Source organism: Trichechus manatus, unplaced genomic scaffold (assembly GCF_000243295.1).
Source record: "Trichechus manatus latirostris isolate Lorelei unplaced genomic scaffold, TriManLat1.0 scaffold00073, whole genome shotgun sequence".
In the NCBI taxonomy this organism is placed as follows: domain Eukaryota; kingdom Metazoa; phylum Chordata; class Mammalia; order Sirenia; family Trichechidae; genus Trichechus; species Trichechus manatus.
In genome coordinates, this window is record NW_004444009.1 from 10,117,759 (window position 1) to 10,129,799 (window position 12,041).

The 12,041-nt window shown below is 41.1% G+C and overlaps 1 protein-coding gene across 4 annotated transcripts in view; it reads right to left on the minus strand.

The window, feature by feature from the left end:
• Positions 1-1,103: 1,103 nt before the first annotated feature.
• Positions 1,104-12,041, minus strand: part of HIPK1 (homeodomain interacting protein kinase 1) — a 52,160-nt gene continuing 41,222 nt past the window's right edge. For all 4 annotated transcript variants that reach the window (XM_004380381.2, XM_004380382.2, XM_023734901.1 and 1 more), the window contains 4 exons: positions 11,497-11,703; positions 9,610-9,851; positions 6,996-7,126; positions 1,104-5,903 (listed from right to left, as the gene is read on the minus strand). In XM_004380381.2, the coding sequence (XP_004380438.1) occupies positions 5,415-5,903; positions 6,996-7,126; positions 9,610-9,851; positions 11,497-11,703 (1,069 nt within the window). In that variant the 3' untranslated portion in view covers positions 1,104-5,414. The remainder of the gene's footprint in view (positions 5,904-6,995; positions 7,127-9,609; positions 9,852-11,496; positions 11,704-12,041) is intronic.

Genomic DNA, 12,041 nt, shown 5'->3' on the forward strand with positions numbered 1-12,041 from the left:
TATAGCTCATTGGCGCCATCTTGTGCTAAACACCTGATGTCATCGCTTGATTAACAGGGAAACCAAGGCTTAGATTTCACCCCGTGTGGACAGTTTTCCACAAAGCAGGTAAAAGCAGGTCAAGTAAATTCTCAACATGCCAATTGACTAAAACACAGATTCCCTCCTCTCCCCCCCGACTATCCAATTACTTTAGGGGGCTATCTCAATCTCTTAAGAGAATATAACTGAGATAAAAACAACAACAAATAGGTCACTAAGAAGTTGTATAATTAACTCGTGATTGTCTGGAAGTGAGACTGACAGCAGAGCTGGTCTTCAGTAGCTTTCCTTAGCCTGAAAGCTTCCAGCTATATTTGCTTACCAACACTGGTGAGTGTTCAGCAAGTTCACACTAATTTCACATTCATTTATTTAGGAAGAAACGTGCAAAAACCTATAGGTTACAGTCTAGATCACAACAAATGTATTCTGACCTCTCTATTACTGGGAGAGAACAATCAGACAATTGATATATTCTCTTGGTTATGGTTCAAAAGGGTGTTTCTAGGTGTTTGTTTCTACATCCCAACAAAGATTCAGGAGCCCAAAATGAATTAATGGCCACTGTAAGACTTAGCCTGAAACACACACATGTCAAAAGAAGTCAAACAAATGAACATTTTTATAAACAAATCTCTCAGTAGAAATTTTATTCACTTTAGATTCAAGAGAAATCTGATCAGAGCTGCTCCTCTAAAAAGGACCACACCTCTCACAGTGCAGCTTGAAAGGAGGGAAAAATATCATCTTGTGGCGATTCTTATTTTCATTCTGCAACTTAAGATGCTTGGTGAAACATACTAGGAAACAAAGTCTAATCAACCTCTGTCAGAAGTCTTCTGCCTCTTTCTAAGGCCACATCCAGATTCCTGGAAACTCCATTCTTGGGAAGTGTTCCCTACCAACCCCTATTCATTTCCATTATGGAGATCTGTTTGAAGAAAGAATTTGTCTGTAATACTCCACTGATGTTCAGATGCAATATATTTAGCTACCTCCAAAGATGCCATTTGTCAATTCCCTTTGTCCCCCATAACACAAGCCAAAAACAACCATGTGAATCAGAAAATTTACCCATTTTATTGATGCATTGCAATTGCTCTACATTTTACCATATTATGTAGAAAATACTGAAAATACAAGCTACTTTGTAAAACCAAAGACAAACATTGAATCCAAAGATAAACTATGTTTTACACAATGGACCCTTTTCCCGTAGTTAGTATTAAATTTTAAATATCTATTTCTTTTGTTAAAATGATTATTTTACATACTCCCTAAGTACATCTGCATCACAAACATAGCTCAGTAATTCTCAGAAACTATCTGTTTCTAGAGACTTGTTGTAAAAGGAAGTGTACGACCAGAAAAGGGAGAAAGCAAAAAGTTTAAATCACACTCAATAGCTAGCATATCAAATACATTTAATAAAGTAGGAACTCCATTGCAATATCAAGGATTCAAAGCAGAAATACTAACATTACATATAATGCACATATAATGTACTGCTACATGTAGTGAGATTATTTTTCAAGCTGAATTGAAACCACACATTGTATAAAGTTTAGCAACAAACAACCATGTAGACATGCTGCACCGTTCATCAGTTTAAAAACAAAATCAAAATAGGAAGTAGGCTCAGGCCATTCCTGTCACTGAGAGGCAATTTCATTTCCTATCCTAAAACAAACCATCCCAACCAGTGGATTTTTGTGTAATAATGCTGAATAAAACACACATCACTGTGCTTACCTGGCTAAGGGCAGCCAAACTTAGCCCCTCTAGCGACGGACAGTGGATGAGCAGGCTCAGACTGGCCAGCTCAGAATGGCCAGAACTGTTTGAGACGGAGTTCTTATTCCTGGGGTTGGTATTTCAGCCGAGCAGTGACAGTGGTATCACCTCCTGGGAGCTATTAAAACTCTGGAGTGATTACGTGCCCTGATAAGCCTAGAGTGGCTACACTTAACCCTTCCCTACTTTCTCTCTTACGCTGAAGGCGAGAACTTGGAAATGCAAGTTCTCAGAGAGGACTTAAAGCCTAAGACCTCCTTAAGCTGGTTTGAGGTCGGACCACTGTAACCTGGGCCAGCTGCTCACTAAATTCACGGGGCTCCACTCATCCAGACAGGACTAGCAACCTTAAGCCCCAGGGTCGAATCTAAAGCCACATCGAGCACGTACACATTCAGCAGACACAGGCGAGTTTTTACCTGCCAATTTGCAGACCGAGACCGAAAATCTCTAAAATTCTTACAGTCGCACACTGCTAGTAATGTGATTAAGGTAACAATACAAGCTCTTGGTATTGTCTTTCTGGTAGAGTTAAGATTCCTATCTTAAAAATGGATATCTACTTATTCGACTGGGGCACAGGGGTAGGATGTTTGTTTTTTTCCCCCCTGCATCTCACTTCTTACAAACACAACAAATCTTGTCCCTTATAGAGGAAAAATAAGGAACAAAAATGTTTCCATTAGAAACTAGACCTGCGTTTAAGCAAGAAAATCAGAATGTGCTTGGCAAAAAGGAGACACAAAGATCACACACATTGTTTAGAAAACTGTTTAACACTAGTGACAGAAACTATACAAACCGCTTAGCTATCTTGATCAATATAGTGAAAACACAACTAAATATAATGACTAAAAAGCACAGAAAACACCAACATGTTCCTGGTAGGCTGTACTGACTACCTGTCCCATCTTGGAAGCCCTTACTCCTTACAATGAAGAAACTCCAAATACCTTGACAGCTCCTCAGTGTTTGGCCTGGTACAGAGCTTGCTGACCAGGCTCCATGAAATCTCCCATCTCCATCCTGCACCTCCTTGACACCATCTCTAAACAGAACCAGTCCTAGAATTATCCCCCAAATAGAACATCTTCAATTCAGATGGAACACATCTATATCTTAGGGTTAACCTTCTTCCCCAAAATCCTTTATAGGCAGGAATGTTTCCACTCCCAGTACCCTCTACTTGACCCAGATCCATGCAGGAGCTGAGAGTACAAGGACAATTTCACAGCTTGAAGGGCCCCAAGAATATACAAGTTGTTAAAAAGAAACCTCAAAAGCCCCAATGACTCAACAGGCTTTGGTTTCTTCTTAATATTCTTCACCCACTAAGAAACCTTTCTGTGAGTTCCCTGTCACCAGCGGCATCACAAAACTCCTCTTCATAGTATGGGGACATAGTAAGCAATACTACAGGCTCTTTGGCATAAACACATCTGTTATATGTTTTTTCAACAATAATATTTTACTAGGAATGTCAACTATTTGCAGGAAGGGCTGTCACATGGGAAAAGGAAAAAACAAAATGTCATTCTAAAAGGATTGCACATACTTGAAAAAAATAAAAAGCAGATGTAAAATATTGGCTTGACTCCTCTCACCTGCTTCCTGAATTCTCACAGAAGCAAGGTAGCAATACACAGTGAGAGAGCCATATGGGGAAAATGCTTCTGTGAGAACTCAGCTGAAATTCCAAAATGGAAAGGGGTAGAGGTGGCAGATAAGGGAGAAAAGCTGCTGTTTTAATTTTTCAGTGTCAGAAGGGAAACTAAGAACAATGCATTTACACAACACAGCTACTAATCCTGTTCTGATATAAATCCCAGTGAACAGCTTAGGGTCCACGGGGGCTTGCTGGTCCATCCTAAGGCAAGCTCACTGTAAACTCTATTAACCACTACATTATCATATAAGGCACTACAATAAGGGAAGGAGGGAGAAGGGAAGAAAGAGACACACACTGAACAACTCCTCACCAGACACACCTGTGCAAAACAACTCCAAGGGTCTCCTCTCCTTGCAGGCAATGCCCCTGCTCACTCAGCACTACAGAAATATGCTCTAATATAATTGCAATTAGTTCACATACATTCCAACAAGTATCAGTTCATTTTGGTTTAAATACAATGGAGACATCAATTCCATCTCCGGGGTAACACTGGAGGATCAGATACACACTAAATACACAATTCAAGTGTAATCACTACACATTTTGATTACAAATAACATTTTGGGTTAGCAGGAAAAATTGCTTGTTATATTTTTCTAATCAATATGTACATATTTAATTATGCAAAATATTAAAACACCACCATTACAAAACTTCTAAAATATTTTTAAATTCAGTAATAAATTTTTAAAATATTTTTTGCAATTCCTACATGCACTTATTGTATAAGTCATAATAAGAGAGCATTCAGTTTGCTGCTGGCATACAAAGGAAGCGACTTTAAAGTATAAAAGCTATACACAACAATGTTTTTATCCGGTTTCAGATTCTTTAGCTTTCTCCCCAAATAAATCACATAAAACAGAACAGAGAGATGAGGCAAAGAGAGAGAGGTGTATTATTGAAAATTCATACTAATCTTTAGGCAAAGTTCACCAATGCCAACAACACTTAGGCAAAGCTCATCAATGCCAACATTTCATAATACATATAATACAACCACCACCACCACATAATAACCACCTTAATTTAATGGTTTTCTAATAATGAAATTTTAAGCTGAATCAGGGAAAGAAGGACTTTTAAAAACAATTTAAAAAGAATACATGGTGCTGTCACCATACAGACTCTCTCACTAAGTTGCCAGCAAATGGTGAGCTGCCTTAACATGACTTTCTAACAAAGGAGCAACTGAGAGAATCCCAATAGTAACCCAAAGTATTATGTAACCAGTTTTGCAAAAATAATAATTTCCCATTGAATATAATGAGATATGAAAACAAAACCAGAACACTCTAAATTTAAATGTCCCATAAACAGAGTCACCTCATAAAATTTTGAGGAGAAATGCCTGGTGGTAAAATACAGACGTGTGTCAGCTGCTTTGGAAATAAAATAGGCAAATAAGTCTGTTTTTAAACAAACAGAAAGTAATGATTTTTCTTTTCTCACTTGTTGCCACATTCCAAGTCCTTCTATCAGCATCTTTCCTCTGCCCAGCAATTACAATAAAACAAAATTAAATAAAGAGGGATTTCGCTTGTTTTTAAAAGCATTTATAGAAATCAAGTCAGAGAGACAAAATATTTTTCAAAGGGTAGCTTTAGAATGATCTCTCTTGGTAACTATGCAGAAGACGGGCATCTGAACTCTTTCAAATACCAAAAATGCTGTCACAAAAATAAAGAATTAAAAAATAGGGCAGACTTGGGAGACTACAACAATGCAGTCAACACTGAGACAGGTTTCCCAGAGAAAAACCTTCTGCTTCAGGGGGCCCCTGCAGAACAAGTTGCTGGCTAAGAAGTTTGAAGAGAGGATAAGGGAGGAGCTCACCATAGCCCACTAATAAGAACTGAAGGCCAGGAACAGGAAGCCATGACGCCTCCTCCCTCATGCTCACCAACTACAAGTAGGAATACTGGCTGATCTTGGTAGGACTCAGCGGGTATCCAGTGTAAATTGTTGAGCCTCGGGAAGACCCAATGTAAGACTGGGTGGCAAACTGGTGTTGGTACTGAGCAGGGGCCACGCTGGCAGAAGTGAGGAGGCTGGGCCCAACACTGACAGGGACCTGGTGTACCAGAGTGCTAGGGTGGGTGGTGTAGGCTGCAGCATGCCTTGAGGAGCCTTGAGGGGAGAAAAGATGAGCAATGGAGCTGGTGGAGCCCAGTGCAGCTGCAGAGGTGGGAGCAGCATACGTATACAGGTGAGGCTGGCTTGGCAGGTGAGCAGGGGCTGGGGTCAGGTGTGGGTGCCCCGTCGAATGTAGTGGGCTGCCATGCTGGAAGGCGTAGGGGGCTTGGGAGAGCGGGGCCACAAATGCCTGCTGCCTGCGGGGGGCAGGGTTGCTGCTTCTCTCTTGTGAGGCTGGAGCTGCCGATGACTGCTGGTTCTGCAAGGAGGAAGAAGGGAGTGAGGAATCTTGAGTTCATTCTGGTTCAAGGCATCAAAGATTGAGTTGAGAGTTGAGTTTCTGACTTGTACTATTTCTGGCCTACCACAGCACAGAATCTCCCAGACGGCAATGCTGTCAGAAGTCAGCCATCCATCCCTCTGCCTCTTGGCAGAATAGAGCCTAACCTAGATAACAGCAGTTCGCTATTAAATATGACAGGAAAAGTGGGGGATCAAGAGTTCATTGGGTTACCCAGTCCTGCAAGTTAATAACTATTGACTCAATTCACCCCATGTCAAAGAATTTGAATTTTTCCTAACCTTTCTTTCTTGCCATTGCTTTCTTTTGGTCTTCTCTAAGTTCTTCGTATTTCTCTTGATATGTGGAGCCTAAAACATATGTGCTAACTCAAGCTTACGTTTGCACTTGACTGTGTGCATGTTCATGCTCTCGCTCTCTCCCTCTCACACACACAGAGTTACACCCTGATAGTTACACTTTCACACTACTGGTAGACATCATATAACCACCAGGATTTTAGCTGAGGAAAGAATGAACACAAATAGAAGCAAAGTGACTCTCACTACACCATCAGAGGATAAGACAGGGAAAAAAGTCACAAACCCCAGCCTCTAGCAACAGGTAGATAATACCAGACCCAGCTGATAAAGTGGCCAGAAAGTTTTTCACTGTCTCTTGACTCAAGTAAACAGTGGAAGGCTCAGGTTATTTATGGCCAGGGAGATAAAGGAAGAGAATCGGTTTCAACATGGCAAAGTATGTGGTGGTGCAGTACCAGGCATTGAATAAAGCATCCTAAGCTCTTTCTAAATTCCAGACATTTCTCCAGTCTTCCAAGATAGACTAGGGCAGTCTGATGGAAAACCTGGAGTTCACATTCCAAACACACTTACACAGGGAATAAAGGGACAGCACATGCACATACGACGCAGGCCACAGAACACCAAACTTTTTGACACAAAAGGGGATTCATTTGGCTTTATTTAGCAGTCCAGCCAGAACAGGGGTTCTCCAGAGAGTAACAAAAGGGGGGCCCCCAAACAGAAGGCAGCAGCCCCTAGCGCTTACCTGGCTAAGGTTGAGTGGCTGTGCCGCGCTGGTCCCCCCACGTTGAGCTCGATACCCTGTGGGGGTGATACAGCATCCAGACGACTGCCCACTCACTGAGGCCACTGGCTTGGTCTTACTGCTCAGGAGACCTGAAAAAGGGCCAGGGCTTACTCAGTCATGAGCAGATACCTGCTTAGTATCACTGAGCCAAACCTCAGATGGCATCATTAAGTAGTCCACATCTGTATGTGGTTTGCAAGAGTGAAGGTCTCATGTGTATCTTATTTCCTCAATTACATTTATACCAGAAAAATAGAGACTGTATTATCCATTTCTTTCCTATCTTACTACAAAGCTCCATAAAGGATCTTCAAAAGGTTTACTTCAGTAAACAAGACACTCCCTACCCCCAAGGAGCCTATGGTTTTATGTATGAAGGGATTAAAAAGTACAGAAAAGTCAACATAAAACTGAGTAAGACATTGGTTAATTTTTAGGATACTGAAGAGTCAAAAAGGTTTAAAGGAAGGCAAGATTATATCTTGTTGGGCATTTACTTTCTTCACATTCTAAGAAACTGCAGAATAGTTGAACGCAAGGTAAAATCAATTTTCAAAATTTTGCTTCCCTCTGTGTTCCCACAAGGAAAACTAAAGCATTTATTAAGTGACCTGTGGGGTAGTACATATTCTTTGGACCCAACAGTGGACAGAGCTCCCAATAATTCTGTTAAGTAGCCTGGCATTAGGAAATTTTGCCTTGTCTGCAATGGGGAAGTTGTCTACTTCTGAGGAGAACCACACAGACTTAACACAAAACCAGCTGCCATTGAGTCAACTCTGACACACGGCAACCACATGTGTGTCAGAGTAGAATTGTGCTCCATAGGGTTTTCAATGGCTGATTTTTCAGAATTAGACAGCCAGGCCTTTCTTCCAAGGTGCCTCTGGGTGGACTAGAACCTTCAACCTTTCAGTTAGCACTACAATATTCTCTCAAATTAGAACCCTGTTTGTGTCTATAGCACTAACATAACCCACAGGAAAACATTATATGAGTATGGCAGAGATGGCTGCTCTGACACCAAAAATTTATGCTCCCCTTCCTTGGTGTGGAGTTGCCACTGGGAAGCAGCAGACAAGCACTACATTTCCTGGGCCTCCATGCATCTAGGTGAGGCTATGTGATTAGTTTTCACTATTTCCAGGCTAAGGAGGTTAAGAAGTATGTGTGCCCAACTGGCATAACAAAGCTTATTAAGAAAATGTTCTGAATCCTACTTCAATGAGTGGCATCCAGGGTCTTAAACGCTTCCAAGAGGCCATCTAAGATGCATCAACTGGTCCCAACTACCTGGAGTAATGGAGAATGAAGAACACCAAAGACACAAGGAAGGCAGTAGCCCAAGAGACAGAAAGGGCCACATAAACCAGACTTCATCAGCCTGAGACCAGAAGAACTAGATGGTGCCTGGCTACCACCAATGACCGCCCTGACAGGGAACACAACAGAGAGTCCTGGATGGAGCAGGAAAAAGGTGGGGTGTAGAACTCAAATTCTAGTAAGACAACCAGACTTAATAGTCTGAGACTGGAAGAACCCCAGAAAGCATGGCCCTTGGATTCTCTATCAGCCCAAAACTAAAACAATTTCCGAGGCCAACTCTTCAGACAGGGATTGGATTGGACTGTGGGACATAAAGTGATACTTGTGAGGAGTGTGCCTCTTAACTCAAGTAGATACAAGAGACTAAACAGGCAACTTCTGTCCAGAGTTGAGATGGGAAGGCAGAGAGGGTTAGGAGCTGGTTGAATAGACATGGGGAACCAGGGGTGGAAAGGAAGAGTGTGCTGTCACAGTATGGGGACAGCAATTAGAGTCACATAACAATGTATGTATAAAATTTTGTATGGGGGAGAAAAAAAAAAAAAGAAGTGTGTGTGTCCTTTCCAAACTTTGTTTTTCCTTCTGACTAGAGGGTGCCAGGCTCTAGGGGACGACTAAGCCACAAGATGGTCCTTAACTCACTGCAGGCCTACCAACCAGAAACATTTCCATTGGGAAGTTACTTGAGTGAAAAGTAAACTTCTATTATTGCAGCTAGCATCACCCAATAATGCAATAACTGAACTAGGAAACATAAGTCCAGCATCTAACAGAGCAAAAAAGGATAGAATCAGGTTGATAATAAAACCAACAAAAACATCACAGCTATGACATTCAGTGAGAAAAGATGTAAAAGACGTATTATTTGCCAGAAAAGTTTTGCAGTTATTTTTAATATTATCAGTTCCTGTCCACTTCTGTATTGACTAATCACTTGTGGCAAATCTAACTGCCTGCTAATCCTCTCTGCCACATATCATGTGTCTTGTCCACTTTCTCCCATCAATAGCGAATGTGTTTCTGAAACTACAAACTCATTTTTACATTAATCCAGCAAAATAAAAGTATAAAAATAAACTGATGGCCAAAAATAATTTCGTGCTGCATGAAACTGATTTCTGAATTAAGTATTCCTTCAGCATATCTATGCCACTAGTCCCTACACCACTGCTACAAATAATTTGGAGTAGATGACAGCATACACACTCCAAGGAGAATTCAACTCTAGCTGTGAAGACAAACTCACCTGAGGCCTGGGTTGCTACAGTGCAGTCACCAAGCTGAGTTTTCAGCGGAGGCACAATGATGGTGCGGGTGCCAGTCCCATCTGCCACGACTCTGCCAGGTCCCTCCAGAAGAGGTCCACTATTGCCCCGGAGAGCACCCAGGGTATCAGTGGAATATGGGCTGCTCAAGGAAGAGTCAGAGTCTGGAGAATCATTGACAGTGACATAACTGATGACATTGGACCTTGGCTTCAGGCCAGAGCTGCAGAGAAGAAAATAACATGAAAATTCAACTGTCCCTTCAGCAATGTTTCTTAGACAGTCTCCAGTCTTCCCATGATAACGATGATGACGATGACAGTAATCGAAATAGTAGCAACAGCAAAATTCTGAATGCTTATTACGTATCAGCCGCTCTTCTTACACTCTACATGCATCTCATTGACTCCTCACCAACAATCCTATGAAGTAGGTTCTATTATGCCCATTTTGCAGATGACGAAACTGAGACATAGGGAGGTTAAGGAACTTGGCCAAGGTCACACACTGATAAGTAGTAAAGACAGGATTCAGATCCTGGACAGAAGAATCCAGAGTCCACACCTCTAACAACTACTCCACACTGCCTCTTAACCATTTCCATGCATAATTATTATTTTATAATTTTGCTTTTGTTGTTGTTAAGAAAATATACAGCAAAACATATACTAATTCAACAGTTTCTACATGTACAATTCAGTGACACTGACTATATTCTTCGAGTTGCTGATGCACAATTACTTTAATGATATTCTTCTAAGACCACTTTTTTTATATCACCCCTTACTATATTAAATCAAACTTCTCACTGTACCTTTTTTTTTTTTTAATTCCTTCACTAATTGATCCCCACCTTACTAACTGTAGTTTTTCCTTATTTTCCAACAGACTTAGCTCCAATCAAAGCAATCCTGCTGGGTATATCTCATATACAATTTTCACCGCTACTAAGCCATTCTTCACTGAAAGGCTTTTCTCTTTTTCTCTTCCCCAGTCAGTCCAATGGCTACTTTCAAAACTTAGTTTCAAGTCTACCACTTTACAGATCTGAATCACTTTGTTCTAAACTTACTCTTTCAAGATCATTTAAACTTTATTTATATATGACTCTGTAAGGTCTCCTAGTTGCTTTCATGTGTGACTCTCACCTCCTTAAGTAAAAAGCAGGGTCATTCCCTCCTCTGTATGCCTAACGCCAAAACCCAATGAAGAATACCGCAACTGACTATGCTCACACTTTGAGAGAGATGTGTGTGTCACAGTTCTTAAGCTTTCCACTCCCTCTTAGTTAACTGCCCAGTTAAAGACTTAGACTAAGGGGCTGGGATAAGAGGACAGAATCTGGTATTTTATTTCTTAAGCATTTCAGATCATATAGCAGGGAGAGGGGCGTTGGTGGGGTGGGAGGCAGCCCTACTTAAGTTCTACCTCTCCCAAGAGGCCTTTTCAGACTAAGCAATTGCATTCTGGAACTCATGAGTTTCAAATAATCTCTTATCCACCTAGTCATTACAATTAACTATTGTTTATATGCTTCTGTTGTGGTATCTGTTTTCAGATTATAACATTCCTTGAAGGCAGGGATCATGTCTATAGTATAATGTGCATTCCAAGCCAGAGTAGCCTGTCAACGTAATATAAATCTGCTATCCAATGTATCTGCAAGACTGCTTCAATTGATGAACACGTACATTATTATAAAAAACTGTACAATGCTCAGTTACAGAAACTCACCCAAGGCCAAAATCTCTTTTTAACCCTCCCTTTCACAGCCAAAAAACTGGGCCACTTGCTTGAAGCCAATAATCTAAGATTCTAAGGTTAAAAGTTTTAGCTGCAGAGTCAGGGAAATGCCCCACCTGTCTTACCTATTGGGCTTGAATTTGTTGTCCTCTTCCTCATCAGTGTCACTGCGGATAGTGATGACACTCACAGGAGGGCTGGGAGTGTCTGGAATGATGATCGGCTGATGCTGATCTTGAACAGGGACTAGGGAATTATAAGAAGATGTGGTGCGAAGGGGGCTGCTTCCAACCAGAGAATAGACTTGGGAAGGAAGAACATCCAGAGAGGACCTAGAGGAAAGGGTCATGAGGAAAGCCTGCTCAATCCTTGGCCCCCAAAATTGTACATCCCTTCCCCATAACTCTTTCCATTTGTTCTTTGATTCCTTTTTTTACCTTATCATTAAGCTAATGCACTGAACTATAAAAATTCCAGTGAGAAAGAAACTAACCACTCTGGCTAGGGTTTCTGGGCACAAGAGCACCAAAATACAAAAGAAATTTCATTTTTATATCCTCTTTCACTTGGAGCCAAATTTCACTCTGTAAAGTGGGCAGAAAAATAAAAACATCATTATAAAGAAGTCCTGGATTCAAAGTGGTAGCAGAGAGGAAGGATGATCATAACT